The sequence below is a fragment of the Mus caroli genome, chromosome 16 (assembly GCF_900094665.2).
Source record: "Mus caroli chromosome 16, CAROLI_EIJ_v1.1, whole genome shotgun sequence".
NCBI lineage: Eukaryota > Metazoa > Chordata > Mammalia > Rodentia > Muridae > Mus > Mus caroli.
In genome coordinates this window covers 86250924-86267546 of record NC_034585.1, presented here as the reverse complement: position 1 = coordinate 86267546, position 16623 = coordinate 86250924, and the positions used below count along the sequence as shown (strand labels likewise).

General features: G+C 49.1%; 1 protein-coding gene across 6 annotated transcripts in view; it reads right to left on the bottom strand.

Annotated features, from left to right (window-relative positions):
• The window catches only part of Itsn1 (intersectin 1), a 187515-nt gene that overhangs the window by 40532 nt on the left and 130360 nt on the right, over nt 1-16623 (bottom strand). For 4 of the 6 annotated variants that reach the window (XM_029470688.1, XM_029470690.1, XM_029470689.1 and 1 more), the window contains 4 exons: nt 15049-15094; nt 12987-13108; nt 8268-8385; nt 6574-6765 (listed from right to left, as the gene is read on the bottom strand). In XM_029470688.1, the coding sequence (XP_029326548.1) occupies nt 6574-6765; nt 8268-8385; nt 12987-13108; nt 15049-15094 (478 nt within the window). Of the gene's footprint in view, nt 1-4677; nt 6169-6573; nt 6766-8267; nt 8386-12986; nt 13109-15048; nt 15095-16623 lie in introns of those variants that run through there. The other 2 variants (XM_029470693.1, XM_029470692.1) reach the window with 2 other exon arrangements.

Genomic DNA, 16623 nt, shown 5'->3' with positions numbered 1-16623 from the left:
CTCTCTCTCTCTCTCTCTCTCTCTCTCTCTCTCTCTCTGTAAAAGGAGAGGGGAAACTGGGGCAGGGCAGACTTCTGAAGCCTTTGCTGCAGCAAGAGGGAGAAGGGGGAACATTGGCAGGCAGATTTTCTTCTGTCTCTTGAGGACTGGCTGGGGTGAGGGTTCCCATTAGACAGTGGGGGTTGGTTACTGAGGGAGAGTACAGCTATGTAGGGCTTCCCATGGGGCTATGGGATTCCAAGGCAATGCCCCAGACAGCCAAGATCCCTGCTTGGCTTTGCCTGCTCTTCTGGGGCTGGTGCCCCTCCTCTGATTCAGCAAACAGATCAGAGGCAGCCAAGGCCTGTTCTGTGGGGGGTGTCTGGGTGCACGCAGCAGGGTGCTGGGGCAATGTGCTTTTGGGAGCCATAAGTGGTATAGCACAGCTGCTCTGGGGGCACAGGTCTCTGGTCAAGTCGGCATGCCTAGCAAGGGCAGGGAGCAAACATACTGCTCTTTGCTGGCAGGACACAAGGCCACAGGACACTGTGCTGAGAAACCCAGGACCAGTGACTTTACACATCTGTGACAGGTTTATTGCCTGCAAGGGCCTGCCAACAATCTGTCTGTGCTTGTGGTATTTAAAAGCCTCACACATTCCATTTCTCTGGTTGGGCGCCCCACTGGCAGCCCTGTGAAGGAGGCAGCTTGCACCAGTGTGCTGGAGAGATGCTGGGTTATGCCAGAGTGTCAGTATTGTTCAAACATGTGGGACAGATGCTCCAAAAGGCTTCCATGCAGGTGAGCCCCCTGCTGCCAGAGAGGAGGAGCTCGGATTTGTTTGCAAAGCTGCAGGGGTGCATGTGAAGGCTTCAGGGAGCTCCAATTCTCTCTGAAATCTCTCCTCTGGTAAAGCACTAGCTGAGAAATCTTAAAAATGCACTGCGAGACACTAAGCTGGAAGCCCCCGGCTGAGCTTCCACGATGCTTACTGACCAGGCATAAATCACTTGTCTCCCAAGAACAGCTCATCCCTTCTGTTCTGATTGTTTGCTGGTGTTTGTATCTCTCTGCTGGAGAAGTACAAAGAGCTCTAAATGTAATGTGTCCAAGACCACAAAGTAGTTGAAGTAGCAAACCTGGGGTTCAAACCCATGCCCCAAACAGTCTTGCTGGAACACTAGCTGTAACACTACCAAGGACCAAGGCTACAATTATGCTGATTTCCCCAGAGCCCACTATTAAATCGTACCTAAGTAGTGTTCCTATACTTGGCACCATGGTCTTCTGGCTACAGCGGGGAATGAAAATATAGAAGCCATCTTTGGCCCAGAGTGAAGGTATCTGGAACATGCCTGTCTTTGGGAAACTGGGCTAAGTTTGCGGTAGGCTAGGGTGGAGCTCCCAATCCTGGTGAGGAAGGACAGCCAGGAATGTTCCTTTCAAATGGAACTACTAGAAAGAAGGTGGGCACAGACCCTAGCTCCTCAGTGCCCTCGCTGCCAAGTGTGTGCAGGTTCTAAGAACCCAGTACTGTCAAACTGTCCTTCAGGGGACGTCTCTGTCCCTCACTCCCACACCTTGTCCTCTGCTTCCTTAGCATGTGGCCTGGCTCAGTGTGCAAGAATGACAGAGATGAAGGAGGCAGCATGGGGCGTGGGGGGAGGGGAGAAGGGAGGAAAGCAGTGGCTAGGATGCACACAGGTAGGTCACAATACCATATTCCCTCCTGGGCAGGGCTGGAGAACTGGGGAAAAAGGAGTATCTGGCCTTAAAGAACATGGCTTAGGTGAAGGAAGGGACACATCTTTTCCGTGCCCTGCAGCATGATGGGCCAAGCAGCTATGAAGACTGCCAAGGTCGGCCTGTGTGGCAAACCTTCTATACAGCGCTATCCGCTTCCAGCTGCACCCTGACCAGCCCTGTGATAAACACAAGCCACAGATAAATGCCCTCAGGCCACTTTCTCACTACCTATGTCTGTCACATGCACAGACCACGGACACCACAGAGCAGCAGGTGGCATCTAGGAGGTAGTGTGCTGTGTAGACACAACATATACAGGTCTTAAAACCAATGGCCACATAGAAGAAACACAGCCTTTGTTTTAGTGAATCCATACTTTTTTTTTCTTTTCTTTAAATGCCTGGCAGCTTTCTATATGAATAGAACCTTCAAGAAGCAACAGACTGGCTGAAACAAGTCATCTGACTTTCCCTTAAGGTTTCCGTCTAAAATGGGTTCAAGGAAACAGAGGATAAGGAGAAACCTTCACATAAGTGTAGCAGAACCTTGGAATTTATCACCAGTCTATAGAGTTTTTATTATTTCTTTTTAAAGAATATTTTATGTGTGTGGGTGCTTTACCTGCATGTCTGTCTGTCTGTGCACCACTACACGTGTGTCTGGTGCCTGGAAGGAAGAAAGTGTCGGATTCCCTGGACTGTGACTTGCAGGCAGCTGTGAGCTGCCACGTGGGTCCTGGGAATCAAACCTGGGTCAATTGGAGGAACAGCCAGTGCTCTTAACTGCAGAGCCATCTCTCCAGCCCCACTATCCTGTATCTTACCAGATTCAAAATCCTCAGATACTTTTTATTTTCCTATGCATTCTCTCTCTCTCTCTCTGTGTTTGTGTCACCGACTTTCAATGTAGCTTCTAGAACTATTCTCTTGGAATATTTTGGGGTCTAAAAAGAATAAACAGATTAATTTATAATTTTGTCTCTCAAAAGTGATTTTCCAAGTCCGGGAAGCAGGGCTGTTATGCAAATGGGAAGCATCCCAGATTGGGCCAGAGTAGAGACTGCCCAGAGCCAAGTCCATCGGCCTTAGCCTCAGCACACATGGGGTGGACACCAGGGCACCCGGGCTTCCTGGGAAGCTCTGCCCTAAAGGGAGAAACAAGTAGGGTAACATCTAGGTTGCTCCAAAGGGTGATGTGCTGTGTCAAGGACCTGGAATCAGTTGTATTCTACAGTTGTTTCATCTGTCCATACAATGGGCAGTGTGGAGTGCATAAACCTATCACATGTCAGGTAAGCCATATGAAATTGCCGTGTTAGGTAGGGCTGGTGGCACACTCAGCAGGATTTTTACACACACACACACACACACACACACACACACACACACACACACGAGTAAATGTAAAAATAAAAATTAAAAAAACCCTAAACACGCCCCCTCTCCCAATCAACCCCAAGTGTAGCATCTTTAAAATCTGAGTGACGCTCTACTGTTTAATCCAACTTTGAAAGTAGAGAACATAGAGGATACCCAAGACAGTTTGAAAAAACGAGCAGTCGTGGGAGACTCTGCACCACAGACACAGGAGACGAGCTTACAGAATGAGTGCATCTCTTTAGCAGTAGTTATCAGCAGGGCAACCTCAGCAGCCATGCGTGAGGAGACCACTTGGGCCAGGGTAACCATGTGAACTTTAGCCATAGTGGCCAGTAGGGTGAGGCCAGACCTTTTAACCTCAGCACTGGCTACACGGGAATGGACCACAGTGTCATGTGAACTGTACTGTGCCTTGTAGGACCCTCATCCCCAGCCTATATTCACAGGATGCTGGTAGTGGACTTCTGCCTAAAACACAGAGTCAGATGGATTCTCTGCAGGCCACACAAACTGAAGAGATGTGAGGGATACTGGTGCCAGCTCGCAAGCCCAGAAGGAAGACTGGAGGAACCATGAGAGGGGACCAGAGAATTGAAAGTGAGGATCGCCATCACCCACCTTGACAACTGCATCCCACTGCCAACCTCAACCCTGGAGAAGGAGCACTGCCTTAGGGAGATGAGGCCTGTAGACTTGATCACTGTTCCATGAGGGGCTGGATGGGAAACAGGAGGGCCTTCCCTCCCCCCTCCCTCCCTCCCTCCAGGGTCTTTTCTGTTCTGACATCTAGGTTCACCTCACCTGGCTCCTTGTTGACCCCTTAGGTCTCCACTTCAGTATTTCCCCTGCACCCCCTGCCACCACCCCCCCCCCNCCCCCNNTGTTGGATGGCTCAAGCTGCTGCTTACACACTTCTGCGTGGAACACACACACACACACACACACACTCTATGCTTATGTGGACATTGTCTTCACCTATCCACTCCTTAGAACCGAGGAGGACACTCAATGCATGGTCGATTTATCATCCCCTTCCCCAAAACCATCTGCAGACTTGGTAAAATCGCAGTGAAGGGCAGGGAAGGCCCATGAAGTGAGGTTCAAGGACAGCATTAGTCACGTGTCCTTCACAGGTAACTGTGTCATGTATAGGCCAGTTTGTCTCTGTAAAGGTCACAAGCATGTGCCTAGCTGATGTGATCCCACACACAAGGAAATATGCAAGTCTGCCTTTATCCATCCAAGTATATTTTGGCATCCACTAGTTCCTTATTATGACATGATTTTGGAACAGTGTTTTGTGCTCTAAGCCAAATCACACACCTATCAATATGTCAACAACACAAACTCTAAGTCCAATGAGAGTTGACAGCTAAGCTGGCTGGTAGCCTTCCATGCTAGGCAATCAGTATTACTAAGGAGCCACTGTGTACACATGGATGGGAGGTCCCACTCAGGGGTTATGTCTGTATTCACACTTGACACGCAGGCAGGCCAGTGGCTAACATCTGTCTGTGTGATGCCCCTCAGCACTGCAAGATTCCAACAGCAAGAACACAGAGACGTTTCCATCTAACTTTTATATGAAGAATTTAATTATCTATACACATAACTAATGCAAAGGTTGTATTACAATTGTTAAAGCTGCACGTTTATATATTTATATATTTTACATTCATATCCATGAAAACACTGAAGCCCAAGTAGACAAGGAGGGGGGCTGCCTGTCCTCAGCACCGTGACACACTGTCGGCATGGCCTCTCCCCAGGAGCAGCCCGGAGGGACGCCATGTCACACTCACTACTAGGACAGCTAGCAGGCTTCCCCAACCCATTTTCTGTGCTGTCAGCAGTGGGCACCTTTTCTTTTTCTTTTTATTATTGAGAGCTTCCAACTAATATCTAAGGACACACGGCTTCAGCTACAGCACAAGTTAACACACACACGGACCAGGAGCGCCATTTCATATTAATCTGTAGCAACCCCACAGTCTAGTTAAAAAATGTAAACACTGGAAATTAATTGCAGGGAGACTTCTATACATTCCATACATTCTATATTCTATACATTCTCTCTTGTCAAGAAGGTTACTCGTTCACGATATTCCATGAAAGCAACTGGAATAAACGTCACGTAACAGAGACTAAGACGGTGGGTACCGATGGCCGTGACCACCTGGGCAGTGGCGTCTTACTAGTTTATGGTGTGAAGACACGCCAGATTGAAAACTCAGAACAAAACACCGGCACAACTAGGTACATCTGAGACCAAACGGAAACCTGGGCGCTTCCTCAGGTGGCTACAAGGTCACTGTGCAAGGTAAAGTGAGTGCAGTAGATGAGAGCACTGTACACGGTGGTGGGTCTGCCATGGAGGAAGGGCTACATCTTCGGTACAGATGGTACATGCGCGACAGGTACACGTGATGGTCACAGACAAGCATAACCCCTTTCACAGTCAGGCTCAGTCTACATACACATCTTCAAAACAGGTACACCCAGCTCCTCTGTGCTCTACGGCAGGGAACAGCCCCACACTACACAATGTGGTTGGGAACACTGGACAAACGGCAAAGGTACATCAAGTCTCAGGTTTACGGACGCCCGGAACAGCGTTTTAATCGTCCGCTCCGCGCAGCATTCCTTGATAGTGGGTGTTTTTGTAAAACCAAAATAGCAAAGAAGTAATTGATTGATTTTTATTAAAAGGCTAAAATACACATTTAAAAATAATCTTAAAACTATTGAAAGCGCCCGTGTGAAGGCGGGGCCGTCAGTCTGAGTGACTAGGAAAGCCCCAAAAGGACCCACCACCCTGTGCAGTTCTGCAATTTGCTTCTGCCTCTGCACGCAGTGACTCAGACATTTCGATCACATGCAACTAAGGTCAAATGAGGTAAACTGCTCTGCAGTGAGTTCTTCTACTCAGAAGGCAGTAGGTGATCATGCTGCAAGTCACATGATCAAGGCTGCATCTCCCATCATCCCTCTGGGCAGTGATATGGGATAGTGGGTCTCTTTGAGGACTTTCAAGCCTGAGGGGGGGATGGACAACATATGATTCCTAGAAAAAGGAGGAAAACAACACATAAGCAAAACAAAACAATGAGCAAAACCCAAGCTAGGAAAATGAGTCAGGCATGTACACAGCATGGTGCCAAAATGATTCAGAAAAAAAAAAAAAAAAACAGGAAAAGAAAAAGGAAGAGGGAGGGAGGGAGGAAGGGAGGGAAGGAGGGAGGGGAGGGGAAGGAGGGGGAACATGCTACAGAAAGAATGAAAATTTAAAACAAAACCAAAAACCCCACGAAATAGTTTTGCATCACAGAAGATCTTCAAAGAGACTGTTGCAAATGCAGCAGTGGTCTGCGTTCATTTCTGCAAACCAAGCTTGGCAGAGGCAGAGCAATGCTGCATGTCTTACGGGAGGAACCAGAGAGGAGAGGAAGCGGGCCGCCAGGGCACTTACATTGCTGGCTGGGGTCCATGTCTGTGGTCAGCTTCACATAATTGGATGGGAAGAGCCCAACTTGCCCACTGACTTCTCCTTTCCACCAGTCCGGGTCCTCCTTGTTGAGGACGTTGATGATCTGGCCTTTGCTGAAGGCCAGCTCGTCATCGTTCTGCGCGGTGTAATCGTACATCCCGATCACCTGGCACACTGCAAAGACAGGCTGCTGAGCACCTGGCCACCCGGGGGCATGCGCAGGAGCTACTCCTGTGGGGTTTCCCCTTCAGAATGGGGAAAAAAGGAGATAGATGGGGGACCCAAAGGGACTTCCCGTGGTGTGGGCAATAGAGGAAGATAAAGGACTGAATTCTAAGATGATAGCAATATTTTTACACCGTCTTAAATGTTGTAACATCTCCCCCGTCCCGGTACTTGTCAGAAAAATCACAGGATCCTCACCCAGAGCACATGGGAAGGACTCAGAGTGCTGTACCACCCAGTTCCCACAGCATAGCGCACACAGCCAGGGGCCACAGCACTTGACTTTTTTAGTTTAATTTCTTTTTGTGATGTTGAAGATTGAGCCCAGGGCCGAATGTACGCTATACAAGTGTGCTGTAGCACTGAGTGTGCAGCCCTGGACCTGGCCTTTCTATAGATGGTATGCAGCTGCCACCTGATCTTCTCACGCTCCTGCCTCAGGGAGAAGTTAAGCCAGCGCTGTAAGAGGTGACTGCTGTCCTCCTGTCTCAGAGAGGACTACACTCAATTTTCCTTTTCTCCTTTTTTTTTCAACTGCACGACTGGTTGACCCACCCTTACTGCCTGGCATCTTTATCATTGTTTACCAACCTGTCTGCAGCTTCAAGGTTCTCAAACTCTCCAGCTAAGGGAACAGACTCACTTCCACACACGGCTCGGGGCTTCACCATCGTGAGGGGCTTATGGGCTGATAAGAGAGAGCTCTGCTACATCTCCCAGCCTACACAAGGCCTCAGCTCATGCAAAGAGGACCAGCTGGGGATCAGAGGTCGGTCACATTCATAGGTCCTGACGTTTCTTGCAGGGACAGCAAGTTTAAAGCTGGTTTCACAGGGGCACATAACACACATCCAATCACACAATGATGGTGGAACAAAAGCATCATGCTCTCCACAGATGTCACCGAGTACAGAGGCCTAAAGAGCTAAACCAGAAATCTGCTCCTACCCTGAGCTCTGTCCAGGCCAGTGGAACAGCTGACTCTCTGCCTTAGCTGAGAAAGCAGGCAAGCCAGCCAATGGCAGCCTCTGCCTTTGCCCACCCTTAGGAAAACACAGAACATCCTGCCTGCTCAGTGAGCCCCTCTGTCCCCTGCAAAGGACACAGAAGAGCGATTTCTGTCTCTTCTATTATGATCAGCAGACCCCTACGGCTCCAGCTCTTGACCTACTGAGACCCCAGCAAGTTTATTTTTAAGACCCTTTCTGTTGCCTAACCCAATGGTCCAAATCCCAATATAAATAGCTAGAAGGAAGTCAAGAGAAAAACTTGGCTTTAATGCCACAGCATTTCCAACTGCTCCAGCAGAGTCCAGCGAGGGCTCTGTGGTGCTCAGCAAAGAGAGGCCACAGACAGCAAGTAGAAGTGCTAATGAGCATGTGTGAAAACAGTACAAGACTTTAGATGAGAGACCTGAGCGAGTGTGAGCAGACGGCCCGCGAGCGTCTTACCTGCTGGCTGCACTGCGGTCTTGGGTAGCTCAGTTGGGGTGATTTTACTTGTTCCGGGGCTTAGAAGTTTGACATAATTTGCTGGGAACCACCCTATCTGGCGCTTTTTCCCTCGAGCCTAGGAAGAAAATAATAATGTTTTATGAACATCAAAGCCCATCTTTCTTACACAGTTTGCTTTATAGCAGGGCACTGTGCACTGCTCACACTGAGCTGAGAGACAAAGGACGTAACTGTCACAGAAATCGCACGCCCCCGTTCCGTTCCAAGTGCGGCAGCCATTGGTCTGTAGAGCCTGGGATGCTTCCAAGGGCTGGATTCTAGCTCACACATTCAGAATACCCTGTGGTGTGGCTTAGATAGAAAACTAGGGGCTGGAGAGATGGCTCGGGGTTCAGAGCACTGGCTCTTCCAGAAGACCGGATTTCAATTCCCAGCCCCAAAAGGCAGCTGACAATGGTCTGCAATGCAGTTTGGAGGACTATATCTGATGCCACCTTCTGGCTTCCACAGGCTCCAGGCGTGCAAATGTTGCACAGACATACATTCAAGCAACATCCATACACATAACAACTATTTTTTTTAAAGATAGAAACCCAGTTAGCATTCTGCTGCCAGACTCGGTGATGCCGATGATGCTCTGGTTAATGCCAGAGGGCTCACTAAGAGCAAGGCACCTCAGGTGTCTTCATCTCGGACAGCTCTAAAGGCAACAGTATTGCTACTCTGACTTTGAGATGGCTAAACCGACCTTGAAAAGTTACATGGCAGTCCCAAGGGTACAGACTGGCTGATGTTGAGCTAGGATGCACTGCCATGCCTGAGCTCTGTGTGATGTCAGACAATGCCCAGCGTCTACAGAACGCAGACGCTCACTGGGTGCTCACAGAAGGTCCTGGATGCAGGACCTTCACAGTGTCTTAATTTCAGAGCACTGGCCACACTTTCTACTGCCCTCTTTATCCCTTTAGTTTGATCTGATTTGACCCAAGATACTGAGCATTTTTATCATATCAGAAAAGTTATAAGACATGGGGTCCATGGTGAAGACAGAGACTATCCTTGTCTTTTCATACCTTGGGGAGAAAAGACTACCACATGAATGCACACTTTCACACATGCACATGCGCGCGCACACACATACACACACACACACACACATATGCGCAAGCACACACACGCCTTTCTGGAAGAAAGCTCTGATAAAAGCATCCATCAGGGCATAAGACTCAGCAGAGTGGTTGAGAGCCCTGGCTGCTCTTGAGGACCTGAGCTCGGTTCCCAGCATGTCTAAGTCTAGCCCTCAGTACTAACCACTGCCTGCCACTGTGGTTCAAGAGGATCAGGTGCTCTCTTCTGGCCTCCATGGACAACAAGCATGGTGCATAGACATGCATGTAGGCAGAATACCCGTACACATAAAATAAAAATTAAAAATAAATAGATTTCTAAAATAACTTATTTCCATTGGGTCAAGAATTAGAGGAAGGCCTTTTGCTAACTTAAATCACATGACCTACTCACCGAATAAATAGAACCAAACACCATGAGCCACATCACACCTCTACCCATCCAGTTCTCAAGGAGAACTCTAGGTTACTTCTAGACACAGCTCAGCTTTTGGTTGTCCAGACAGGAGTCCCGTCCTTGGCTCAGGCACTGCCAGCCACTGCACTGTGAACCTGCCAGTAACTACTGCCTTTGCTGGTGCCCTGCCATGTGGCTCCCAGCAACGCTTCTCCCTCACCTCTGCTGCTTTACAAGGGCAGATCACAGACCTCCTCGCTATTCTCCACTGTGTTCCCATGCTGAGACTCTCCATACAGGGACAATGCTGACGTTCCACACTGCTCTCAGGTAATGTGTCAGGAGAGCGGGGGCTAACATACATGCTTCTTTAAGGATCGGGGCCAATCACTTCACGTAGAAACAAACATTCGTGGAGAGTCTGAGCCACGCCATCAGCACTGACTAGGAAGCAGCTCATGGTGTGAACATGAGGTCAACCCTGAGTTCAGAGGAAAGTGCAGAGCTACAAGGGCCCCACAGGCCTTTGGGAGAAGTGAGATGTGGCTAACCCCTGAGGAACTGGAGGTCAGTGGGAAGGAGTGTCATAACCCATGGCGCTAAGGCCCAAGGCCCAGGGAGTTGGCTGTCTCAGACAAACTGCCAAGTGAGGCTGGACGAGACATGTTGCTGCAAAGGCAGGAAGAGACATGGTTGGGGGGAAACCTCACAGGCATGACAAAGAAAGACAATGGGAGTCTTGAGAATACTCTGGACAGCAGAGGGACACATGGACCAGGGGATGAGCACCAGGGTACAGCTGCACAGATGGCTGGCTGGACTGAGTAGCTGTCTCCATATCCATCATGGCCACGTTCCAAAGCATGGCAGGAGCCAGGACTGGCGACACAAGTCTGCAACCCTACCACTCGAGGCTGGAGGATTTCCAGTGAGAGTCCCCCCCTGGATGACACAGTAAGACCCTCAAAGGAAGGCCTTTAATCCCATATGCTTGTGACTTTGAGGCCAGCCCAGCCTACACAGTGAGGACCAGGCCAGTCAAGGCCATGTCTTAAAAAAAAAAAAAAAAAAGAAAGAAAGAAAAGAAAAGAAAAATAAAGAAACACTATAGGTTGCCAGTACTCACACATACATAGCAGAATGCATTTCGGGGACTTAGGACTGGATTCCTCAACAAGCCCACTGCTCCTGTCCAGCACCTCTGGACCCCAGACAGCTCTGCTCCCTGCCTAAGCTGACTGTCAGTTACACTGCATGCTGTGGCTCTTGTTTGGGCCAAGAGCACATCTGTCCTCATGTGTCTAGCATGGGTCCTCCTTCCTCACTTGGCATAGGCAAGCAGGGAACTTTGTGCAGCAGGGAGCCGCAGTCAGCAATTCTTCCTGCCTGAGGAGTCTCAGCTCTAACCACCCTGTTCTCACCACTTCATGGTCACACCCACCCTCTGTCTTAGACTTATCTGTCTCTCACACCACCCCTCTCAGAGCCTCAGTAGCTAGGCCACAGGCACATGATGGCAGTTATCATGGGCTCACTCTCTAGGGTCACTGTGTTCTGACGAGGGCTGCTATGAGTTATCAGTGCACACTTGGGGACCCCCTGTGGTTGCAGCAGCAGGCCCAGCACTAGGGCCTAAAGGGGGACATTGTATGCTTCTCCTGTATATAAAAGCAGACAGATGGTGGGAAATGTAGCCCTCTGGCAGGCCCCTAAGAAATGTCTATGTGGTGAGCCACAGCCCACACTCTCCTTCATGAAGAAACGGAGGACCGTGAATGAAGCTGGCCAGGTGGAGTCTGCAGTCCCAAACGGGGGCTCACTACATTAAGAGGAAGGTGGAGGGGAGAAAGGAGGCACTTCTTGCTCGAGAGCCAGCAGGCCAGTCTCTTATGTTCCTATGTGTGTATCCGTGTGTATGGCTGGTTCTAGGATCCCTGAAAATTCCAGAACATGAAGAAGTTCAAGTCTCATCTTCTCAAGTAACATCAGTGAGCAATAACTCCTAAGAGGCAGAGCCCTGCTACAGAGTCAACTGTAGCCGCTATAGAACCAGTTTCCAAAAAACAACCTTTTATTTAGGGGGAAAAAAATCCAAAAAACAAAAAACAAACTTACTGAAAAGTAGCACTAATGGGAACAGTGCCCAGAACATGCACACGTTCTTCACATGAGTCCACCCACTGCTAACACCCAGCCCAGCCGCCATCTATGTGCTCCTGACTGCCCTTCCTAACCCACCCCCTTCCTCCCCCATCCATTTATTCCTGAAACACTTGATCACCAGGCTCTTACGTCACAGTTCTTTAAAAAAATATATGTTTTACTATTTACATATATATATATATGTATGTGGGTGCACAAAGAGGTCAAGAGAGGTCACCAGATACCCCAGAGCTGAAGTTACAGCTGGTGTAAGCTGCCTGATATGGGCACTGAAAGCCTACTTCAGGTCTTAATCAATGAGCTATCTCTCCAGCCCCCTAATCATGGGTCCCAATCTGTTGACAAAGCGTGGATGCTGTGCCTTTACTAAGTAGCATCCATTTGCCTCCACTGGTGATGGTCATTTTAATCACCTGATGAGGTGGTACCCTAGTTCTCAACTCTGTTATCACTGTATCCTTGCAAATAACAAGCATTTCTAGGGAGCCACGAAACACACACTTGTTCTTGTCCTTACATAAAATTCCCCTTAGATATATCCCACGGCCAGCCTAACTTGCTACCATGACGATACAGAGACTCTCTTCTGCAGCATCTTTGTGTCTGGAAGTGAGAACTAAAGGAGGTGTCAGAACCATGAATGAGTGATGTGATCTCGGTACTCACAGCAACTGAAAACAACATCATGACTGATGTAAGGCTGCATGAAAGACACCTGCCATGTCACAAACACCTCCAGTGAAGCGCTGCTTCCGTTTGCCAGGCCATGGCGCATGAGGAGGTCTCTATGCAGCCCCTACTCAGCAAATTCTGTCTCCAGCACTCCCTATCTGAGCTTGTCGGACTACTGGATACACGTTCAGCTGGTCCGCAGCCTCAGAACTAAGCTCGTAAGACACCGGCGCCTCTCATCAGGCTCAGGGTTCAGATAAGGAGGGTTCTTTGTACTGTGCAGCGCAATGTTGTTCCTTGAGGCTTTGTGTGTTCACGCTTAGACAGAGAACTTTAAATGAACGTAGAGACACTAACTTGCAGTTCTCCTTCCCACCATCCACCTGGGTTCTTTTTCCGGATCAGAATCAGCTGCCCAGGAGCCAGGGTGAGTTGTTCGGGACCAGTAGCAGCGTAGGAAGCAATAACCTGGGCAATTTCTGAAAAACAGGATCAAACGTTGCAGTGTGCGGTCAGTGAAGGGAAGAGATCCCTAGGACACACTATTGTTCAGGATCAGACACCAACGCCATGGAACTCCGCAGACTGGCTGCTTCCCACTCTGACCCCTGCTCTTGCCCCTCCCTGGGAGCCACAGTGCAGATGCTCTGTTTGTCTCTGTCTAGCTCAGACTTGTGCGGCCCTCACTGTCCTGTGACTCAGCAGCTCCCCGCCATCCTGCCTGCCCCCATTCATCCTGTCAAAGAACCTCCCACAGTTACTATGTGCCCGGATGAAGGGCCAGGACCCCGCTCCCATCTCCATAAATCTGAGGGACGCCTCCTTCTGCCTGAATACTAATGGGAGAAATGAGGTTTTCCTCAGGAACCCATAGGAGCCTGGCTACAGCTCACTTACACACACGGCTTAGGACCGTCTCCCACTAACATAGCCAAATCAGCCATGCCTCCTATTCTGGGAGTGCTCCATGAATTTCTGGTTTGAAACACAGAACCCTGAGTTTAACTTATTTCAAGTTACAAGAGGAACACAGAGTTATGAGAGCTTGGTGAAAACAGTCAGTCAGCGCGGAGATAAAACCGTATCAGGCCACGGGTGCGGTGTGGGGGGAAGCGATCCAGAATTGTTCTCCACACTCATTACCATCTCAGTGAATCCGAAAGGACAGAAAGGAAGGAAGGATGGCAAGAAAGAAGTATGAAGTACAGAGAGATGGGAAGGAGGGGTGGGGGTGGGGCCCCACATTCCAACACTGCCTACAGAGTGAAGGGCAGAAATAAGAGGCGGCTCCTTTAAGCAGCCCTATCACCCTGTCCTGAAATCTGAGGCTGGCCACCACAACAGGAGGAGGAGAAGCAGCCTGCCTGCCTGTGCTTCAGAAAGCCCAGAAAGGCAAAAAGCCCGGAGGCTGGCTCCCAGCTAGTCTGTGTCTAGCCAAGAGCCCAAGCAGGGAATCTGTGGGGAGGGACGCTCCTCTGGCATGCTAAGGACAAGTTCTAGATTTCAAGTTTTTGGTTTGGAGAAAGTCCCAATTAGTGTCCTATTTGGCATCAGCTGTTTCTGCTCCTCAAAGGACCTGGCATACTAGCTGGCGATTTGTTCTGGCATTTTGAAAGGGCTCTGTGTCTCCAAACAGCTTGCGAATTTCAAGGTAAAGCGAGGCCCATCTGAGGGCTGTAAGTGAACTATCTGGACCCTCTGGAATGGCGCCTGTTCAAGTACAGACACCATCCAGCAATAGCAGAGGCCCAGCTTTGTGCGCTGACTAAAATCCCCTTCCTGTCTGTGTGAGCCCAACTGGAGCTGAGCACAGCCTCTCAGCAGGCAGAGCAGTGCCCCTTCCAACCTATAATTTCCTAAGGTCAACCTTGGCCAGGAAGACAGGCCACACCAACTGTATCATCGCACAGCTGCCTCCTCCTCTCTTTTACCCCACTATTAATAGAATGTGTGATTTTGTTTAAATAAACTGAAATTCTAGACTCTGAAGCACGATTATCATTTGGTACCTTCACTGTTTGCCTGGGAAAGCCCGATTTTCAAGTAATGAGACCGATCACCCGATGCTGTCGCCTTGCCTCTGACCTCCACTGCTATGTCATTGGAGCTCTGTGTGCTAACAGGCGCCAGAAAGGGCTTTCCAAACCCAACGAGATGACCCTGCAGTTTCCCGGCTCTGTACCCGTCAACTTCCCACCATCTTGCCTGTGAAAATCAACTCCCCACAGCTGTGGCAACAAGCACACTTGAGAGCCAAGTACATTTAATTAACAGGGAAGGAAGGATCTTGCCGGGCACTGTCAGGGAAGATCCCTTTGCCTCTACTGTAGACTTCTGGCTGTGATAAACAATGACTGGGGAACAACTATCAAGTACATTCATTAACATTGAAGCACAAGCATCAGGGTTTACAACTTACCAGGTTTTTTTCCTAAACTCCCTGTTTTCCCAGCAGTTCCAGAGCCCTTAAAACAGAGCAGAAGGTCTCATTGGCACGCTGAAGAGTTCATCATGAAACTTAAAATGATTAATGACACAAACCCACCGGAGCCCTAAAATCCCCCTTCATTCAGGAGAGACGTGGAAGCACGTGACAACTGGGCTGCTGGGGGCTCAGGCACACCCTGGGGCCGGAGGATCCAACAGAAGGCTCCGGGCCAGGAGCACTGTGCTCGCCTCGCCCTCACTTTACATCCACACGTCGAGCCAGGACGTACTTCTTACACTACAGCGTAGAGATACTACAGACATCTGAGTCTGCTGCCCAGACAGAATACATTAAATACACCCGCATTTCACTATGCTTGTACTAGAATTCTCCTTAAGAACTGCACCAGCATTGGGTGGCTAGGCTCCCCCCTTCCCCACTTCTCTCTCCCCAGAGCCCCCCCCCCCCCCCCCCCCCCCCCCCCCCCCCGCCCCCCTGCCCTGCATGGTGTTCCCACCCTATTTCACAGTCTCAGCACCACCTTTTCTCTCTCCATGCTGGAAGCACAAACACAGAAGCAATCCATATTTTTTCCCAACAACTGAGTGTTCCAGAAACACTGTGGGGCTGAATTCCTCCCAGATACCCATGGAACTTTAACCCAGCTGAGTCAGCCAGCGGAGACCATGGGAGCCAGGACAGGGGCCAGCATGCACTCTGTGGGACAAAGTGGCTTATTGTCAATTAATGCTCCCCTTGAGAGCCTACCCTTGTAGTAAATTAAGTATTTCAATTGAAATAAGACAAAGGGTTTAATAAGCCAAGCCAGAGTTACTGTAAAGATAAAAATGTGCAGTGGAATGCATTTTATTATCATTGCTGCTGTATCCCAGTACTGGAATTGAACGGCTATTAGAGAAGAGGAAGGTTTAAAGTAAAATTGACTCTAATTATTTAATTTATTAAATCAATTAATTATTAATAATTTAATCTATTAATTTTTTTGTTATTTTCATAGTCTGCATATCAAATAAAGAACAGCAATGAGAGAGTGCTTGCATCTGCTCCTGTGCATAAGCTTGTAACAATTCCCAATGCTCCATGCACAGAAGAGAGCAATGGGTGTCATCCAGGTACAGAGGTCACAGGGCTCCAGTGTGTTCTCTGTGAGAAGCCCCGGGCACAGGGGACCGGGTTCTGTCCTGGCTGAGTCTACAGAACAGGTGCCCCAGAGGGGCAGGAAGGGCTGCCCGCAGACCTGTGGGTCCAGCCTGGTGTCTGGACCACGGTGCACTGTTTTCTCAAGTTTGATAGGACTTTGCCCTTACATTTAACTTCGTATTTTTATTGTCATTTGAATGTTATTTGATTAAAAGAATCTTAACACATAGCTATTCCACAGCCAAAAATTAATTAACTGAAGGCGATGGTAAGCAACAGCTCATAGGTCAGTTGGCCTTTAAAGCCACAATGCTCACTGTTTGCAGACTTTGGATGCTTTTAGGCAGAAAACTGTAATTTATTAAAATGTAGCCGGGCGTGGTGGCGCATGCCTTTAATCCCAGC